The 21,741-nt window shown below is 44.4% G+C and overlaps 1 protein-coding gene across 1 annotated transcript in view; it reads right to left on the bottom strand.

The window, feature by feature from the left end:
• Window positions 1-21,741, bottom strand: part of PLXDC2 (plexin domain containing 2) — a 1,961,518-nt gene that overhangs the window by 356,684 nt on the left and 1,583,093 nt on the right. The window contains exon 8 of the mRNA XM_069648589.1: window positions 15,307-15,402. Coding sequence (XP_069504690.1) covers window positions 15,307-15,402 — 96 coding nt within the window. The remainder of the gene's footprint in view (window positions 1-15,306; window positions 15,403-21,741) is intronic.

The following is a 21,741-nucleotide window of genomic DNA, read 5'->3' as shown; positions in this document are numbered from 1 at the left end:
AACTGCGCAGCAGACGGTAACCAGGACCAGGTATGCAGAAACCACCCACAATTGAAGCCAATTGACCCAGCTGCACAAATGAGCACAGGGACTGCAGAAAAGGACCACATCCACACCCCACACACCTTCCAACACAACCATGCTGCCACTCATAGCAGCAGTAATAGACCTTGAGGCGCTGCATGCAGAAATGCATCCTCATGAGGAAGAGGTGCAACAGTGGCAGCACAGTGACAAGCAGAGGAGGAGGAGGAGGATGATGATGATGATGGAGATGAACAATTGGCAGCAAGAAGCACCCCCGGGGCAGCCCCCATACTCTGCACAAGGGCCACACCATGGTCGCTGACTGACAGGCAAGATGCACACACTGTACCATCTGAACCGGTAGACCATCTTTGCAGTAGTGGACCTCATCCAGGACAACATCCAGGACGTCATTGGAATCTGGAATGCCATACTGCCCTGCTGAAGGTAAAGTCTGTTTTGCATTTCCTCTCCACTTGCATCTCCCAGCCAGGATTCTCCAAAGTCCTTGTGCAGATCCTGTATGCCCTCCAGCGTCATGTGTCCCAGCACATTGCCCTAACTACGACACAGGCCCAGTTACATTTTCATGCCCTTGCTGGCATGCAAAATGTTGTTGGATCATTAGACTGCACACATATTGAGCTGGTGTCCGCCTGTTAAGAAAGATTTCCCTTAGTTGCAATTTTCCCTCCAATTGAGGACACTCCAAACTTTATGCTTTTGTTTGGCTTACCTAACCTGTCTTTTTACCAGTGGAGCACAGCCTTCAACTGCATTCCTCTGTACTTTTCACTCATTTGTTGTGGGGAAACTGACATGTTGTAAGTGATTTCAATCTGGCATACATCCAAGTCAATGCCTAGCATGTAGTGTCCAACTGTCTAAAAGTTTTTATTCTGAACGATATACCACTCATCTCACACCCTTCTCCTGGAACCCCCCCCAGTCACACTGAACTAGGAATCAGGCTGATTTTCAAAGGTAAATATGTATTTATGTATTTACAATTTAATCACAATATGTTTAATAGGTACACAACAATCACCAATGGGGTGATCTAACACTGAATGATCTCTTCAATACACAAGGAGTAACAGTGAGCAAACAACTCAGCACAGAAAATAATACTTGTCAGTGGTTTCAGATTGAATAGCACTATGGTTAAAGGTTCCCCTGCACACCCCTCAATGCCCCAATAGGCAATGTAAAGAGATAGGAGGAGAGAGCAGGTATTCAGGAATGGCAGAATTCAAACAGAATATCAATCCCACTTTCCCCCTCCAAACACAAGAGAAAAACAGAATTGACTGTCAAACTGTCAGACTGGCTTTTAAAGTTATCCTTAAAATAGACTGGGCAAAAACAACAAAAATGGTAGAAATTGCTGAAATTGTTATAAATTCTAATGGGAGCCACTTTGGATAGTTGCACACAAACACAAGCAATGATTTAATACCATGAACCAATTTGAAATCTTAAAATCCAAGTCGGAAGCACTCAAAAGCTGTAAGAATTTCCCAAAACGAAAATTTGCGGAAAACTTTTCACTGTGCGGTATTCGCGATAACGGGAGAACCATATTGATTTGAAATGCGGTTTTAGGTGTAATTTAAAGCTGTGGGTGTTAGCTACAAGCAGTTTATTTCTAGCACAATAATTGTTTTTTCGAGATAGGCGCAAGAATGGAAAACAGGAATTCACTTTTAAAATGACAAAAGCATTTCTTACACTAGAGGATGACTCTGAACAAAACGAATACCACACAGGAACACAGTCACTTGATCAGAATGACTGCCTGAGGGGGAAACTCGCCTTCTTCAGATGAGAAAGATCAGCGCAAAGATAGTTTTAACAGTACTATTTGTGGAGGAAGATAGGATGGTTTGGATACAGAGTTCAGACAATTCAAAAATACTCCTAATAATACAGGTTCTGAATGCATGATAGGATGGGTTTAAGATAGGGATGCCTTTGCAAAGTACATATGATAGTGACACAATTCTTTCTGTTGATACTCACTAGATATGTTTTTAAATGGAACTGTCGGTTCTGGTCAGTCAAGATTCTGGTCAGGGAATTGTATCTGGGTTAGCAAAGATGGCTGGGCACATTGGACTGGATCGGATCTGCAAGGTGCTCTGGTCACCGCACGGCCCAGGACTGGGCCGGATCTGCAAGGCCCACTGGTCACGGCACGAGACTGGATTGGATCTGCCCTTTTTGGTTGTGATGATAATTATTTTCAGCAGGCAAGCAATACAGCGCATCCTGGCTGTCTTTTGATGCTTCCCCTTTGGTTTGTGGGGTTCTGTTCTAGAATTTTGAGGCCTACCTGAAAATGGTTTAGCTATGCAATGGGTTTCTGCTTTGCCAAGTTTCTGGAGTCTGGAGTAAGGAAGATGTAGAGTTCAGCATCAGGGTGCTCCGCCAGCAACAGGGTAGTGAGTGAATATGTCTGTCCTTTTGTGTGGTGAGCTATGTCTATTTATGCTATGAACAGATAATAAAGGGGGTTGTGCGGGCCAGTTTAGCCTAAGCTTTCCCCTTTTGACAGGTGATTGGGTCAGAGTCTACTCTATGCCTTGATAGGAGGAGAGAAACAGAGTGTCACCTTTATGGTGTGATTTTATGAGGCTGAGAATCCACCCCTAGCCCCTGGAACACAAAATTTACTTTTGGTACAATACATATTTACACCTGTGCAACCCCTATAACAATCACATATACAGATCACATATTTTACACAGCAGCTACTCCTCAAAACCCCGTAGCTGTGGGATCTTGTCTCCGATTTTCACAGAATTTTGCCCTTTTCATCAGGAACACAATGTCCAATTTTTAAGTACATTGGTACATGGCTGTATAAAGTTTCATACTTCTAGCGGAAATACATTTTTTTTTTTTATATTTTCATTTAGTTTATGCAAACTTTAGAAAATCTTTTTATATCAAAACTTATACATTATACAATATACAATGTCCAATTGCCTCCTACATTTTGCGTAAAATCACATTTCTTGCCGTTTCTTTCCAGAACATGTCACACGATTTTGCTGCCTCTTGAAACGTGCAGCCAAAATTAAGATTCACAAATCTCTTACTTTTATATTTTTCACAATTTTAATTGGCAAGTTATAAGTCTTTATAAACATGTTCTTTGTTAATGTTCAGCCACAGATGGTTGTTTGGGTCTGCATCTTTTTGTCTCCCTGCAGTTCAGGAGCAGTCTCCTCCCTGCTTGCAGATTCCATTTACGACTATCTTCACACCTCACATTTCCTTAGTTGTAGTTGGTCATTGTTCCTCATGCCTCTGGAGACCAGGTTTTTTCCCAACCCCATAATTAACGCTTCTGTGTGATTTCCTGCTGGGGGAAAGACCTTCCTTCTGTGAGAAAACCTGTTATTCCAGTTTGGTAGCTTCAGCCAAGTTTCATTTTTAATTGTTAACTCTGTTGAATGTTTCCTTAGCTTAAAACAAACTTGTTGTATCAAATCACAGCTAGAATACTTATTCAAGATTTTAAACCCTGGGATCAAAGCAATTACAACATGGATTACTATCAGTAACAGGCCTTTTAGATTGTAAACATTTGATTTCAGTTTATACATGTTTAAAGTTTAAACAGGCAAGCTCCTGACAGCTGTCATTGAGGCGGACCAGGGTACTGCACCCAGAGATTTATTTCACTGATCCACAGACAGGCCATATTTGCTGTGGAAATCTCTTTATGCTTTCAGCTTTTCAGGACTTTGTAAGTTCACCATGATTTCTTAAAGTGAATTGTAGCACTCAGCAAGAATTTTGGATATTTGAGTGTGTTCTGTACTGGCATTCTGCAGTTTCAGCAACAAAAAAAAGGGATTGAAAGCAAGATTTTGGGGTTTCATTTAACAAAGCACTGCTTTTTTCCTTCTGTACTCCATTTTCAATTGCTGTGGAGCTCAGTGACATATTTCAGGAGTGAGAGCTCTGTTCCACCTCTGACAACATGTGTGGCGGATTGGGCAGCCATCTTTTGTGTGTTGAGAAGAGCGATTTTCAGGGAATTTTGCGACACAAGGGTTTCGCAGCTGTTTTAATATTTCTGGTACCATCAGAGCAGAGTGGTGCGGCATAGCAGAGCAAAAGTGGGTCAAAACATCCCACAGTGTTCTTCAGGCTGTCAGTACTGGGAAACTATGTTTCCCTTAGGCTTCGACTATGTTGCCATTTCTTGGTAACTTTTTATCTATGTGCCAGGTACCTTACAGTACTGCGCATAGGGGTCCTTTTGTTTTATGGCCCTAGCCACCCTCTAAGGATATTTTGGTGTTTGTACAATGTGCCTAGATTGAACTGGTGGCAGCAGTTTACATTTCAAGAATTTGTACTGCATTTGCCCTAAGACGGTGGCCAGTCCTGAAAATGGCTGTGCCATGAAGTCTTTTGTTCTGTCATTTGGCCATTTTGTCCCTTTGCCTTACCCCAGGTCGAGAGAACCAGGTATTCCTTATTTGGGCATGCAGCCATCTACAAAACACACATATTTCAAGGAATCCTGCAAGCCACATGTGCTAGTGCCCAGAAAGAGGGTTAGGACTGTCTGGTCTCAATCCACACTACTGATGCCAGTATGTCCGGTAGGCCTGAATTACTGGAACCACCGTGGGGCACGACTGGCCCATGCCTGGCAAGCATGCAAGATATTGTCCATTGGTTATTTTAGATTTGGTTGCTAAATGAATCTTGGATAAAAGAAGGGGCTCTGAATCCATTCCATGTCGATCACCTGACGTTCACACCGAACTACAGAAGGAGCCAAGTATCCTGAACAAAGAGCAGACTCATGGAACCACCAGAGATGTGCTGCAAGGTTTGGCACCCTGACCCCGCTGTTGTCCCATTGGAACCATGCATTATACCTAGGAGGCCTGCAAGGGCACTTCAACCCTTTGGAGCTTTGGAGTAATGGGATCAACTACTCTTGGAACCTCCTGCTTACCCTTGCAAAAGGCCTCTTCAGAAGTGTTCCTGGGCCCTCCAGTGAACTGACCAGCTCAAACCCAAGGTATCACACAGGAGTGCTGCTGTCCTGAGTTGAGATTCAATACTCTGGGTATCGCTTACGTGTGTTCCTGAGCCCTCTCCCATCAAAACCCATTGTCCTAGCTTCTCTGGGTTGTGGTTTATGAGAGTGTGCCACACCGTGTGCAATTGCGGTCCCTATGTCACCCTGCTGTGGTGAATGTCACTGTGAGTGCCTGTAGACCTGCCCCACCATGTCCCGAGACATGCTGCACTGGAATTATCCTTCTACTTTCTTCAAAAGCTGAAAAAAGGCTACTGTCCTGCCACAGGCGATCGTCCCGCTCCGCAGCTGATAGAGCCGGAGTGTCCGGTAACTGCAGGAAAAAAAAAACTACTAGCAAAGTGGACTAGACTGGCAAAGTTTGGTCCAGACTGTGTCGGGTCAGTGAGTACTTGCATCACTTACCAGTGGACACCTGGCACATCAATCTGCTTTTATGCACGAGAGTCCCAGAAAAGATACTCACCTTAGCTGGGCTAGACTACACTCCCCAGCTATTCCCGAACTCAGAAAGTCACTCTATCTGCAAGGATTGACCCTTCTCAAGGAGCAGGGCTTTATTATTCATCACCTCAACCCCCTTCCTGAACAGCTACAACTCCCCGAAGTGAACCGTTTTTTTTGCTTTAAGCACAACCATACATTGTTAACGCACTGCCGCACGTTGAGCACTTCTTAGGGATGAACTGCATAAGATAAGGATTGACTTTAAAAAACTGCCTAATGTGATATCTATGTTGAACGTAACCCTTTCTGTTGCAGGTTGCGGTTATTTTCTCCCCTTTCATCAGCATTAGACTAAACACATGTTGTATATATGTTACATAGTGAAAAGCATTTGCGGTTACTGTTTTATTATTTCTGTGGTTTAACTGTTTTGTTATAAAGGCCAATAATATATGTAATTTTGACATACATCTGTCTAAGAGCAATCTGTGGAGTTTTACTGTGTGTGCTCACTGCAGGTTTCTGATCACTCTCACCACTCCTAAGACTTAGTCTTGACCACCTGCCAAGCTACCGTAGATGGTCTGGTTTGTCCAGAAGGTTCCCCTGTTCCACTAATCTAGGGTGGTCTCCTAAACTTCTGCCCACCAGGTCAAAGTTTAGAAATTCATCTTAATACAGCCCATGCCACAGAGGAGGTTTACAGTAACAAAATGCTGTACCACTCAATGAATGTGCACTTTGTGATGCGAACCTGTTGATCATTCACTGATGCGCATGTCCCAGGATCAACACATGACTCCATGGTCCTGCGCAATAGCAGGTTGCCTGGGTGCATGGAGCATTATGCCGGACAGCGGACCTGGCTATTGGGTGAGTCAAAACATCAACACACACACCACATTTCATGTATACTGGGGCATGGGTGGGTTCTTCACTGTCACCGGTGATGGGCCACAGGAAACACGTGAATGGGGGGACACAATCCGCATGCCAGAATGGCTGCCCATGGATGACATGCACCAGATGAGTGAATGGAAGGACAGACTAGCACAATCTGGGCACAGATGGACCGGCACATGTAATGCACCACAGGTACCAGAATGCATCACAATCATGTCACAGAGTACAGCATATTCACACCATGACCAACCCACTACCACCTAGACATCCTTGTGAGTCTAATCCCACACATGTCCAGACAATCATAACTGCCACAGGGTGCAGCAAGGTGATTGATGTCCCGCAAGCGCACATTCCAATATGTATATGTCACAGATCCACATCCAAATATTCTTGAACTGCACAGTGACACCAATGACAGTGCCCTCCTTGTGTCTATTGCCATGCAGGTGATTCCACTTACCCATGGCTTATGACACCTGTGATACATCCACAGAGCCACTGTGAAACTGCGTACAACTGTGTGCACATCAGAACCAGGGCCACAAATGAGCAAATCTTTGGTCTGTTGAAGGCACAATTCCATTGCCTCCACTGCTCTGATGGATGGGGGGCGGGTGCTGATGTACAGGTCTGTCAAAGTGGGCAAGGTAGTCCTGGTCTGTGCCATATTGCACAACATGTGCATCAGGCGGAATCTTCCCTGGCCCCCGGACTTGGACATCTCCGGCTGATGATGACGATGATAGTGAAGTTGATGCAGATGCAGACATGCAAATCCACCATCACAAGGATGCCTTGTACGGGTGTGCTGCCTGGCAGGAACTAATCCAGAATTACTTCTGAGCACACAGCACCAGAACACGGCACAAGCCACACACTCAATGTGATATTGCACAACATGATGTGTATTAATGTATGTACAAGGATCAAGGAATGTGTGGTCCACCAGCCCCTCCCAACTGTACCCTCTTTGCCAGCAGGACATCAGCGAAGGTCGACCGGCCCAGAGCACCTGCACATTGCCGTCAAGAGGACTGCATGCTTTTGCAGATCAGCTGAGTCTCTTCCTGCATCAGTTGAGCCTCTTCAAGGTGCTGGTGCACACGTCCCGCCATTTGCTCGTGCCTCTCCTCCATGGGCAATAGACGGCATCCATGTCCCTGATGCTGGGTATGGGTGGTGGTGACGGGCTGTGAAGACCATGGGTGCTAAATGTTGGATGGTGGTAGGGGAGTGTTCTGAGGTGCAGCCAGTTGTGTCCCCAGCATGCACATTGGCATCATCGTCTGTGGATGCATCCACGTACATGGGTGCATGGTGGGGAGGGGTGAATGGCCATCCTGTTACCGCACCTCTTGGAGCATCGTCAGTCGTGGCAGGGGAGGCTGATGGTGCCACTGTGGGAGCAGCTGGAAGGCCGGCAGGGCCTGCTGATGGTGTCACTGTGGAAGCAGCTGGAGTGGCTGCAGGGGCTGCTGACAGTGGCACTGTGGGAGCAGCTGGAAGGCTGGCAGGGCCTGCTGATGGTGTCACTGTGGAAGCAGCTGGTGTCACATCAGGGGCTGCTGACAGTACCACTGCGGGAGAAACTGGAGGGCAGGCAGGGGCTGCTGATGGCACCACTTTGGGAGCGCTGGAGTGGAGGCAGGGGCTTATGATGGTGTCACTGTGTTGCTGGGCCTCCCGGAAACCGTACCACCGGATCCATGCAATCACCAGGACATTAATGCGAAACTTGGAATGAGGCCAATGTATGCTACCATGAGATATACATACTTGTGCAGATATCTAAATTAATTGGGATATGGTATGACATGGCAGTAACATTGCCCACTCACATGGGGCATGTGGCCTCTTTTGCTCCTTGTCTGTGGAGAATTCTAGATGAGTATGTGATGGGTTTCAGTCTGAGCATGCTCGGTCTCCAATACAGACACATCTTTAGTTCATAATGTTCATAGACAGGAACAGATGCCCCACAAGGATCACCAAACAGGAGATATGGATGTATGGAATGATTCTTCCACTTACAGACATTATCTTGAACATTAATAAGCTGAAGAAGTTGTGGAGGAGCAGCTGAATGCCTCTAGAGGAAGTCCCGTCCCTATTCTGCCTATAAGTTGGAAACTGGAAATCTCGACATGCACGACACCAGTGATGGTGCTGATTGCATAAAAAGACTTTGAGACAAGGTATCAACTGAGAAACCCTATGTGATGTATCCCTGAAGAGAAGACCGTCTCCTGAGGGAGACACCCGAAGAAGTGTGATGATGTGAAAAGTAGAGGCTGGTGACATCACAAGAAATGAGCGTGATGCACTGAGATGGATGACCGAAGAAGAGAAGGCATAAACCTTATAGAATCTGATGGCAAAGTAAGGAATCGAGAAGACTTTCATGTGCGGAATGAAGATTGCATGTGTGAAGAGCACTGCAGAAAATGCAAGCCGTTTTATAACTGTACAGATGAGTAATGCAAATAGACTAAGTAATCATGAAGGCTGGCTATATGTAGTGAATAGACTGCAGGTGGTGCCGCCAATATATATATATAGAATCTGGACTTTCGATGTCACACACAATTTTAGTAAGCTCAACCCATGGAGAAAGGAGGATTGCTAACTGTGTGTGTGTCACAACAAAGAAATAAGCCGAGGCTCGAAGATGGACCAACGGAAGGCTGCTTGGCCTGGTGTCAAAGGCTAAGGCAGCCAAAACTGTTTATCAGTCCTTGAAGAACAGTGAATGTGAGATGCTGAAGCATCCCTTGTTAAGTTACAAAGCGAGAACACCATGAGCGGCAAGTTTCCTTACTCAAGACAATTAAATGCTATAAAATGGGCCGTTTTACGGTCTCCTGCCACTTTAGTCCAGAATGGAAATACAAGTGGGCATGTAGAGCTGTACCTTGATAGGAACATGCTCACACTCCCTTATATTTGCAGAGACGAGAAGCTACTGCAAGGCCACGTTCAAAGACAATCTGAATGGCAGAAGGCATGAGCAATGAGAGATGTTAGACTAATTGGGTGGGGAGGTACGGTCAAGTCCACACAGAGCATCTGGGGTACCAGCTTATGTGCTGCTAGAAAATCGAATGTTCCAGAAGGGTACAAGCGTGCCAATCAATTGTAGAGGGCCATATAATGAAGGGTCTTATAGTTTGAGAGTCAATGATGTATTGTGTTTCTAATAACTGGTGAAGATTAATTGCACTAAGGGAGGGCATAAGTTGCCCACCTGATTATAGAGACCCAATCACAGTCCAATCCCTTATAGAAAGTATACTTAGATACTCCCCTTAGTCCTATCACAATCCTGCATAGGTTTTCTTAGCTTGCCATGTAGTATGACTTCACGTATGATGAGTTTTAGTTATATAAGCACTGTTTTTATGAAATGCTTTGAGATCATACTGTGCAATGTCCGTTGATGTCCATTGCACTCCCTGTTTTGGATAATTGATATTAAAACAGAGACATTTTGCTTGGTCTTCTTATTGGTGCAAGAGTTATTCTGTTACCTTAATTAAAAGGACCATAAGGGTTCAGTTGGTAGCATATCAGATGGTTCGGAAGTGAGACCCATCAACCAGTAGACTATAGTTCTTCGGACGATCGGGCCCCCTCTGCCATCTAGACGGAAGATCGTGATGTTTCCTATGGAGAGCGGCCGATATAAAATTCTGTCAATAGAACAAAGGCCACAATGAGGAAATGTGGATGAAGGAGGTGAAGGGAGGGAGGGAAAGGTGTAATAAGCAAAAAGGAGAGAAGAAAATAGTCAGATAAATAGATAGGAAGAGCCAACTGAGGTAAATGAAACAGGAGAACAGAAAATCAGACCCAGAGATGAACATGGAAAGGGGGAGATCAGAAATGTGCAAAGTAGTATGAATCAAGAAGAGGAAGAGGTGGTATGACAGAATGGGTAAAGGAGAGATGAAGATGGAAATCACTCAGAAAAATCAGAGGACCATCAATTGCGAGAAGAGCAGTTAATAGAAGGTTGAGGTCATTATGGAAAGAGTTAAGAGGCCATCAGATGAGACTAGCTGGAGGGAATCCCTGAGAGTGAGAGCAGCTTGATAGATGATGAAAGACAGATGTGCATGGCATTTGGTTTTATGTGAAACCTACAGGAGAAAAAAACAGTGATTGTGGGAAACAGAAGTTACCATGCATTTACTGCAAATGTGCTTTGAGCAAAAAAGTATCAACATGCCTGTGCCCAGTTTCCTTCTCACAAGGAAGAATGATGTGGGGCAGAGCATATCTGGGAACAGTTTGTGTGAGACAAACTAGCTGAGATTTCCGGCGGCAGGGGATTTCATCCATTATATGTCTATCAAAGTGAATGAATGACACATGGGTTATTGGGAGACTCTTAGGCGGAGGAAATGAAGCAGGTAGGGGGACTGTAGGGTTTCAGATACAGACCCAATTGCAAGGGTTGCTGGGAGGCAGTGCGTGTGTGCAACTGGGCAGGCAGGGACCTGGGCCCGAAATCAGAGGCTAGCCAGGTGACCACTGCAGTATCAGACAGGAAATCAGCACGGGAGAGGAAGAGAGAAGGCAGAAGCAAAGAGGAAGGGCTTGAGGTGCTTCAAGAAGCGGAGATGGTTCTCCTAAAGTTTCAGAGAGGCAGGGAGGCTGTTTCAGATGGCAGCCCCAGCTGAAGAAAGGCTACCACCAACTCGTTGCTTGGAGAAGCAACTGACCCTGAAAGAGTTGGAGGTGGAGGAGGGAAGAGCTTGTGTAGGAAGTTATATATGAAGACAGAGTTGATGGTATTGAGGACCAAGGCCCCAGAAGGCCTTGTGGACAATGCAGAGGGTCTTGAACTTAATCCTTGCAGTCACTGAACGCCAATGGACAAATCTCAGGGCTAGAGAGATATGATCCCTGGGCTTGAGGCAAAGGACAAGTATTGCATTCTTGTTCTGGATGAGCTGCAGAGGACAAAGAGTAGAAGCTAGCAGATTTAGAAAGAGGCTGGTGCAGTAGTCCAGCTCAGAGAGAATCAAAGCGCTAGCGAAATAACACCATCAAGCAGCACAATTAACCTTGAAAATGATGCAGTGTTCTCATTGCTTGGGACGCATGGGCCCACCTAAGCACCCCACCACTGCAGAGCAGTGTTCCTTGATTTTGTAAGGCCAGTGCTGTAGAAGCATATGAGTGTGGACAAAAACCACACAAATAAAATGACAGATGGAAAATATGTGATTCTAACCTTGCTATAACATAGAAAACAAACATCATGCCATATTCTTCTGTTGAAATCCCTGGATTCCCGATGCTTATGGAAATGCTGATCACTGCGGGGGAATTCCAGAACCTGTTTTTTTTTTCTCCCACAAGGCAATACTGGAATTGTGTGTTGCATATGGCTATGGCAGGCACTGCAGAAGTCCAAGTGCCACAAATTGCCATCAATATGGACATGTGCACCAGTGGTCATAGCATTGTCTACATGGTGATCACAGCATGTTGTGTGGTCTTTCCTATGTATACGCCAAGATGAGCAGCCTCAATGGGACATCACTGGCACACATTGACATTTTTGTGAGCAGTTGCGGCACTGTCTGTGAGGAGGGGGATCCTTTGGGACACCATACTCAGTGGCACTTGAAACTTGAGCGCAGAGGGGTCAACAAGAACAAACATCAGCCCACCTTTATCTTCTTGAAGTTTATATACTGGAAGCCGTAACTGTGAGTCAGGTGATTGACCAACACATTATTGCCATGGCAAGAGAAATGCCTTGCCGGTGGAACTTGCATGAGATGCTAGTAGTTTGATAGGCACTCATGCCAATGTGCCGTCTGAGAGAGATGGAATGCCTCCAGGGCTATTTCCTTAAAAACAAAGGGAAGTCTTTCATTTCCACACTTTGAACAACTGACACATATGTTATCATTTTAGAATATGGAGAGACGTCTGCAGGCATCCTTAACATTTCCGGGCACATCAACCTCTTAAAATTATCACGTTCTCCGACAGAGAGCAGCTACTCCCTAAAAACAAAGGTTTTTCCACAGTGCAGCCACCAGCTAAAGTTCACAGGCTTTTTCACTGACCTCAGCCACTCTCATGTTTGTTAAGTCTCCTTTATAGATCTGTAGCTCCCACATGGCTGCTTCGTTCCCTGGCCTTTGTACAGCCACCTGCGGGAGGAATGGATAGAGCTGCATCATATGCCGCTCCACTGCAGCCTCCATTGCTGTAGAGCTCATCTCCCCATTTTAGAGGTAATAGGTCATGCAAACGGCGTGTATTACATGTGTACATATGTGCATGCCTCATCATTCAGTCCCATGGATTCGGCCCAAATGCAGGCGCTGTCATTGTGTAATGGCTCCACAGCTGGTGAGACAGAGTTCAAGTCAAGGTACCAATGAGTGATAAAGGTGCAAACTGACAGCCAGCCGGTTTCAAGGTGCAGCTAAACGGTTTAAGTGCCAATAGCAGCTCAACAGGCGCTGGTCTGAATGATTATGAATGTGGTGGTTCAAAGCTTTTTAAAAATTATTCAAACCTTTTCTTGGAGTTTCTGGTTGCAGTGGGTCCCATTCCAGGGGCTACAAGGACAGACAAGTCCTTCTTACTATGCTCTCCTAGTCCAGGGAGTTTAGTTGACTACTACAGGGGTTCCTTCGACCCCAATGAGGAGCCTGGTTCCAGGATAGCTGGCAGAGTATCAGGTGTTATTCCACAGCAGTTCACCTGGACAGTTCCCTGGGGATGGTTATGAGACAGAACACTCCTCTACAGTGTTGGAGGACATTGGAATGGGTGGCATAGGGCTGAGTGACTGCTTCTGCAAACTGTGTGTGATCTGCAGGTGGTAGGCTCAAATCCTAGCAAGGCCAACTCAGCCTCTCATCATTCCAAGGTTGATAAATGATTAGCAACTTCAGTTGGGTGATAATTGTATGTAAATATTCTATGTAAGGTGGTTTGGGAAAACTATCATTATCACCCCCAATAGAGGTCCAGTGATTTCCAATTGTATTTAATAAGTCCAAAGATAAATTGAGTAATGAGGGGGCGACTCCTTCCTTATGAAGGCAAATTGTCACAGGGATTGGACAAAAGCAAGCCTGCTGTAAATGGTCCCATCCCTTTTGCTGTAACACGTGACTTTTTCTTTATTATATAATAAGCACAGTGCCTTATTCAGCAGGAAATGGTGGGAACAGGAAGGACGTGATTCCTAACAGAAAACCAAGATGATGAACCCTTTCTCAGTTCTGCCTTTCCCATCTATGGCTTCTCTAACCTTGACTTTTCCCATGTCTGCTGACTTCAAATTCATTCTTTAGTGCAGCACCCTGGTGTGAAGCTGTCCTTCATTATGTGAGTTCTGATTTGAAGCAGTGTTACCAAGGGGCTCTCCTGTAGATAGTGTGTGTGCCTAGAGGGGAGATGTTACACTTCCTCAAGGCTAATCAACGGAGTGCGGCATCCTAGCTATTTTCTCACTTTAAGCAAAGAAACAGCCAGACTAGCCATCAGTGATCTGGCTTCAGATGGATGGCACGTACATGTTATTGAATTGAAGTGGATTTAGTAATTTTGTAAGATTCACAGTCACCATACCATAACCAGGTATTACTTATTCATAGACATTACCCTTCAACCAGATTGATAAGGCACCAATTATTACATTTTTTTCCAGAGGTTCAGAGGTTAAAATGGCACCTTTGGCTGCAATGACTGTGGGTCACTGCAGCTGCCAGGTATGCACGTGGTACTTTTGAACCTGCCCTATGCCACTGGAGATCAGGGTTTGCAGATTTAAGGAGACTGGTGCACCAAAGGTACATTGATGCATTATGCTTTCGGCATTGCACATTATGAACGGGTGGTCTGATTAGGCTAAGGTTCTCACACCCTCACAAGATGACATTCTGTCACATTTTCTAAATAGTCCCCTCTGAGTGTGTTGCAAACTCGCACTGGAGGGCAGTGCTACACACTAGGATTCCCCTTATCCTCCTTCTTGGAGGGAAGTATGAGACCCTCCTCCTTGTCTCTGAGCTGATGGCTGATATGAATACAGCAACTATTCCCTCCAAATGAACTTGTATTTCCTGCAAGGACAACCCTGAGGAGGGAAGACTGACACGTACAGTTGGAAACACAGTGGCATGCTTCAGGTTGTGGGTGCATACCTTGCAGATAATTATGTTTCAAAGAATATCAAAGAAAATAGTGTGCCTCTGTTCAAGAATCTGTAGTGTAGAGAATGGCAGACTGTGTGGCATCTTTCACACTACATGCTATTTTCTGACATACCTGATCACACAGATGTCCGCAGGGAGTGAGTGAAAGGGGGAGTTTGACCATTACACCACTGCTATGCTACCCTCATAATGCAGGGAATGGGCTGCATAGTTTTGATGGAAACCATACTTGGTGACCGTTTCCAGCACCACAATTCCTTTCTGACTTTCGAAGGAAGACATAGGAGAATTTGGCGGGGGATGTGGGGGGGTTAAGGGGGAGGGGTTTCAATTCCCGATGACCGTCTACACGTTTGTACCGAGGTGCGGATGCGCCTCAAAGAAAGAATGCACCAGGATTGCCATAAACTCTTTCATTATTTGTGCATATATATTTTGTGTACCACTATACAAATAAAGTCTATGTATATTCAGTCGATTTTCAAAACAAAATCTTATTTCACTGGCATGAATTATTATCCCCCAAGTGAAATTAGGAAAACCATTTTTGGCAGACTGCACACGTTCATGTATTGATATGTGTAATTTTTCAAACAAAGTCAGCATTTCAAATGTTAATTTACCAACTGCAAGACTTAAAATAATCTATTTACTTACTTGGAAGTGGCAACAACTCAACAGCAGATAGGCTGGTTATTTTTGACATCTGCAGCTCAACCCTGTGGTACTCGTAAATCGTTCTTCTTCGAACATCTGCAAATAAAATAACACAAACAACCAACTTAAGTGTTATGGCTGCATATGAGAAATTAAAATATGCTTCCTTGTATTTGGTTTTAGGGAAACGTAACATAATACATTAAGTGCTCTATGCCACATGTTAGAAAAATGTCAACACATTACATGCCATTTTGCTGTTATAATTATTCAAATCGCCTGCTTTGTTATTTAGGTATTAATTGCAGCTCAGATCATTGCCAATGCTCACGCTTTTCAGAGTACATGTTCCACAATTGTTGCTACAAGTAACCGGGCATTTTCAAACGTTATCTCCTGCACTTTTTGTTGTGTTATTTAGAATTTATGGGGCCACCTCATTATGGAAATTGTTATCCCTGCACAAAGGAGCAATTGTGAGGTTTTTGAGGATTTTAATGCAGCTCTTTGGTGCCACAGAAGGGCCAAAATATGTCTTCGGTCAGTCCGTCCCATTGTGGAGAGTGCAGATATCCCTGGACACCTTCAAATGCTGTTAGCACAGGAGAGCCCCAATTGCAGCATTAGCAGTGGTGAATGCATCAGACAGCATTGAAAAATGCAGCCCTCTCTTGGTGACCAATGTGTATTAGCTGTAATAACATTGGATTGAGCTATACTATCATACATACTTGCAAATACTACTGATACAGAAAATGGGCTACTGCTTTTTACATAGTTCTACTGCCTGCAGGCTTTAGTAGCAGATCAGTCTGATTGTTTGTAAATACAAGGCTAACTCTGCAGTGGTTACATTTGTACTCAAAGCTCCCCTTTCAATGGTTTGTGGTGGCTGCGAACCTCAAAGGTGGCAGCCAAATCCCTTGGTGCCGCCAACAGACAGCCACACCATCTCACCCCAGTGGATCATCTGGAGAGGTAAGCCATTTTGCTTCTACTCCTCAGTTGGAAGAGTGAGAAGACTGGCTAGTCAAAGAGGCCAAAGAAGATTCCCTCCTAGTGAACGGAGAGGTGTCGGACCAGGAAAGAAGGGGTGGTGGGGGAGCAGCTTGTCTCCATACAGGCTTTACTGTGGAGAGATTCCGAATATGTTGGAGCAGTCCAGGACTTTGTTTGTCAGCTGCTGATTCTGTGAGAGCTGACAGGAGGGCTATGATGTTGGTAGACAGTGACCCAACAACAAATCACTGGCTCAATGGGCAGAACATCTTTCACACATCTTTTGATTCAAGCAATGCTCTGCTACCGGGCATCAGTTTATTTAATGACATTTAAAAAAATAATAATAATATCTTTATTGTGTTTTGAATCCCAACTGTTTACATAACAAACAAAACAATATCTAAAAAAGCTGAAGAGATTCTTTCACAATTATTCTGACAATTATTTCTGAATTACAAAAGCATATAAAATACATAAACAGTAAAAGTAAAACTGCTCTTTTACAAATTTTTGAGTTTTTTAAAAGAAGGAAAAAAGAAATGTATATTCCAAGGAAAGATAATTAGATAAGAGAAACATATAGAAAACAAGATTGAAGAGATAACATTATTAAGGAACACAGAAGCAACAACTCAGTTTAGTCACTTATAAACTGAGCCAGTGTAAAGGTTTTATTCTTCCCTTTCTACCTTTCTTAATTTCTCCAAGATTTTATATAGAAGATCACACAGTGCTCGTATGACTCTGTGCCTGTCCACCCAATAAACTCGTCCATACGGCTTCACTCCCTTGGGATATCTCTAAGTATCTTAGCCTTTCTTCCCGTAAGGCATCGCGACCCATAACCAGGTGTTTTGTGGTTTCTTTGAGCTCAACTGTACCACATAACCTGCAAACTTCTTGTTGCTGTAACCCCTTTCCAATTTTCGAGCATGGGCATTTGATTTAAACAGAAACTGAGCTATAATGACCTCCTTCTTGGGCACGAGAAAATAAGCACATATTTCAGGCCCTGGTCCCTTTTATACACCAGTTTTGACTATTCTTTATACAAGCTGTATTTAGCCAGTTCTTCAGATGTCTTCCCCCAATCACATTGAAAGAACTTTCTCTTTACTTTAGCTTGATTAATTACCAACTCCTCCCCTGATGAGCCATTTTTCGGTTAATAGTTGGGTCATATCAAGCTTCAGGGTGTTCATTGAGGTTCCCGACATACGTGCTTGTTCTTCACCCCATTTATCGTACAGGGAATCCAAGAGAGGATTTAGAAGTTTTGCATAACTCGTTATTTTCCAACAAGTTGCCATGATGGCAAGAGAGATCAGCCCAAGCTCACTGTATTTAGTATTGATTTTGCCAAGGTCTCAATGTCTCTTTCCAGAGTTTCCCTTGGATTGTATTTAGATATTTACCAAGATCATTTAGGTTAATATTCAGCCTGTACAAAATCGTCAGTTCCACTTGCATCAGGTAAAACCTAATCAAAGGAGTTAATGAGAATGATCATAGGTGAGCACATACAAGCTTCATGTTTGCGAGCAACAGGAACTATTTATGTACTTAATCCCTCCTTCTATGAATGCAAAGGGACTTTAGTCTTCATTTTCACACCCCCTGAGTATGTGCTGTTGCTGAAGGGACCTGCTCATCTTCAAAGCTGCTGTGAGCAGGACAAAATGCAGATGAGAGGCAACATCCCAGCATCTTAAAGGCCTCATAAGGACCTTTGTAACACATTCATTTGGTTAGCAGTGCCTTTCTTATGAGAGAATGTTCGGGCCATTGGCACAGTGATGGCATCTTTAAAATCAAAAGACAAAACACAGTTACCTTTTCAAACTGTGTCTGCTTCCAAGACAATTAAAGTGAGTACCCAATAATGCCACAGTTTAAATGTAAAGATTCTTTTATAGCCATGATGCCTACTAGCTTGATATGCAAAAAATAGTTAACATTGTTTATTTATTTATTTTGTTTATTTATTTAGTATAGCGCGCAAAACCCAGGGGTAACAGGGCGCAACAGAGGTCAGGAAGATAGGATTGCATAAAAACTTGGTTACAGAATTAGATAGGCATGAGAAAAAGAGCATTGCATTTACAGTTACATTGTGTGGGATGTGCATATATACATATAATTGAGCGAAAGCTTACAGGTTTACATATTAATACTGTGCATAGGGGCAGTTCGGTTGCATTTACATATTTACAAATTAAGGCTGTACATGGTAGTCAGGTTATAGCACTGGCATGATCAGATTAGATGGCAGGGTTAGTCGTGAGGATCATTGGCCCGCAGCCAAGTGAGGGTGTTTCGCCTGAAGCTAAAGTAGGATTGGTCAGTCCTAATGTGGAGTGGGAGGGCGTTCCAGTGTTGGGCTGCCAGGACAGGGAAGCTGCTGCCGCCGGTTTTCTTTTGTCTGAAATTGGGTACTTGCAGGCAGTAGGAATTGATCGATCTGGTGGGGCGGGAGGACGTTTTTTTCTTTATTCTGGATGCGACATAGGGGGGGGCTGTGTTGTTTAAGCATTTGTGGGTGAGTGATGCCGTTTTGAGGGAGATGCGGTCATGGATTTTAAGCCATTTGTGTTCTCTTCTTTTGTTGGAGATGTGTTCCTTAGAGGGTAGGTTGAGGGCTGTTCTGAGAGCGTTGTTTTGTAGTGTCTGTAGTTTGTTGGTTATGCATTTGTTGGCTCCTAGGTACATGGCGTTGCAATAGTCCAGTCTGGATAGTATTAGGGCGTTGGCTATGATGATGCAGCTAGCTTGGGTGAGGAAGGCTCTACTTGCCCTAATTAGCTTGCATGTGTAGGCGGTGGAGGATGCTAGTGAGTTGACTTGTTTTTTTAGTGACATGGTTGCATCAAGGTGAAAGCCTAGTGTTTTCACTGTTTTGGCCACTGTGATGGTATTGCCATCAATGTTGAAGGCTTTGTAGTTAGAACTGAGTTTTTTGAGATTGGTATTGGATCCGAGGAGCAGGATTTCGGTTTTCTCATCATTTAGACATAGACCGTGTGTGGCCATCCATGCCTGAATGATGAGATATATTTTGTTTACCAAGGCCGTATCTGAAGCGTAGTTGCCTGAAAGGGGTATGAGGATCTGGGTGTCATCTGCATAATTGGTATATGAGACACTCAGTCTGTCCAGCTTGTCAAATAGGGGCTTGGTAAAGATGTTGTAGAGGGTGGGAGAGACGCAGGAGCCTTGGGGCACCCCACAGGTTATTTTAATGGGGTCTGCTGAGGCTAGGGTGGAGAAGACCCTCATAGTTCGGTTGTCCAGGAATGATTGGTTCCAGGCTATAGCCTCTTTCGAGAAGTGGGCTGCTGAGGCCAGGTGTTCGCACAGGACTGCGTGATCCACCAGGTCAAATGCTGCCGACAGATCGAGGAGTAGTAACATGGCAGTGTTCCCTTTGTCGTTAATCTCATTGATCTGGGTTTTAAGATCGATTAAGGCTGTCTCGGTGCCGTGCTTCGGTCTGAAGCCTGATTGGTGGGTGCCTAGTAGTTTGTGAGTTTCAAGATATTGCTGAATCTGCAGGTATGCTACTCTATCTATTATCTTTAACAGGAATGGCACCGTGGTGATGGGCCTGTAATTGGTGGGGATAGCGGGGTCTAGGGTTTGCTTCTTGAGGAGAGGCAGGACCCAAGATTCTTTGAGGTTGCTTGGTATGGTGTTGGAGGAGAAAGATGCGTTGATCAGCTTGGTTATAAAGGGGGCTAGATCCCTAGCAGCATCCTTGATTATCTGGGGAGGGCAGTTGTCGCCTTTGCAGTTAGATGGTTTAAGTGAGGCTATAATTTTTTCTGTTTCTGGGATAGATATTTTGGTAAATCTGAAGAGATTATGGCCTGGGCGGTTGGCTGTTTTATCGTGGTTGCTGGGAGATGTTTCATTGGTGGTGAGAGAGTCTTTTTTCAGAGCGATTTTGGTTTGGAGACTTTTGATTTTATTAGTTAGTGCGTTTTGGACGCTGGTGCACCATACTTTATCCTTAATTATATTGTCTGGTGGGGGTATCGGGGATTCTAGTTCCCTTAATATAGCAAATAGTTCTCTGGTGTTGGAGCTCGATTTTTCGATTCTTTCATTAAATAGTTTCTTTTTGGTGAGTAGGATTTCTTTTTTGTAGTTGTTTGCACAAAGTTTGAGTTGTGATTTGTTCTCTTCTGTGGGGGAGTTGCGCCATTGGCTTTCAAGTTTCGTTTTGTGCAGTCTAAGTTCTTTCAGATGTGGGGTGAACCAGGTGTTCAGGTGGGCTTGCTGTTTGCTTTTTTGCAGTTTTAGAGGGGCAATGATGTCTAGTCCTTTTTTTATGGTATTGTTATAGTTTTCTACTAGGAGTTCTGGTTTTAGATTATCGGGGAGAGCATTGAGGGTTGGCAGTAGTAGTGGTAGGAGGTTGTCGGGGGTTATGTTTTTTTTTGCTCTAGTGGGTAGTGGTGGTGCCATGATTTTTCCTTTGATGACTTCTTTATTGAGAGATAAGGTGAAGTCAATGAGGTAATGGTCTGTCCAGTGCTGGGGAGTGGTTTTGGTAATGACGGTGTCGCAGTTTAGAGTGGCGATCCAGTCCAAGGTCCTACCTTTATTATGGGTGGGGGTGAGCACTCTTTGGATTAGGCCGTGTTCATCTAGCATGTTGGCTATGGCTTGTGCTGATTTGTCGTCAGGGTCGTTTAGTCCTAGATTCAAGTCGCCTAGCAATAATATTTGGGTGGTGTCTTTTATGTTGTTGGCTAGGAGGCTGGATAGGTCTGCTTCGAATGAGCCAATGGGGCCGGGTGGCCTATATATTAGAAGGATGGTTAAGGTGCGACAGTTGGAGATGGGTAGTTTGGCTGCTAGGAGTTCGCAGGATTTGAGAGGTGCTTGAGGCAGTGGTCTTAGCTCGAGGTTTGTTTTAGCTATGATGGCTAGGCCGCCTCCTCTGTTGTTGGGCCTGTCCATTCTGATTATTTGGTAATTTTCTGGAATGGCTATTGAGAGTGCTGGGCCTGCTGCTTCATGCAGCCATGATTCAGTGATAGCTAGGAGGTCGAGGTTGTTTGAGGATAAGGTGTCTGCTATTTCTGTGGCGTGGGCCATTATTGATCTGGCGTTGATCAACGCTCCGGATATAGTGGTAGTGTTGGGTGTATCCTGGATAGTTATAGGGATAAGTTTGGGTAGGGTGGAGTTGTAGCAGGGTGTGATGTGGCTCGGGTGGATTTTGGTGTGTTGCAGGGTGGGTCTCTTGTTGTGGTAGATGGGCTCGTAGAGACGGGGTAGTCTGGCTCGTAGTCTAGTGTTTCTTTCTAGGGTTGGACAGGGTGCATTTTCTGCAGGGTACATAGTTATGGTGGCAATGAAGGTGGTAAGGTGTAATATATGTATGAGGAGATACAGTAGGGTGGTTGTTTGGCTCTTGCTGAGGTA

The sequence above is a fragment of the Ambystoma mexicanum genome, chromosome 2q (assembly GCF_040938575.1).
Source record: "Ambystoma mexicanum isolate Mex_15411 chromosome 2q, UKY_AmexF1_1, whole genome shotgun sequence".
Lineage (NCBI taxonomy): Eukaryota > Metazoa > Chordata > Amphibia > Caudata > Ambystomatidae > Ambystoma > Ambystoma mexicanum.
This window is presented reverse-complemented; position numbering and strand designations above follow the sequence as displayed.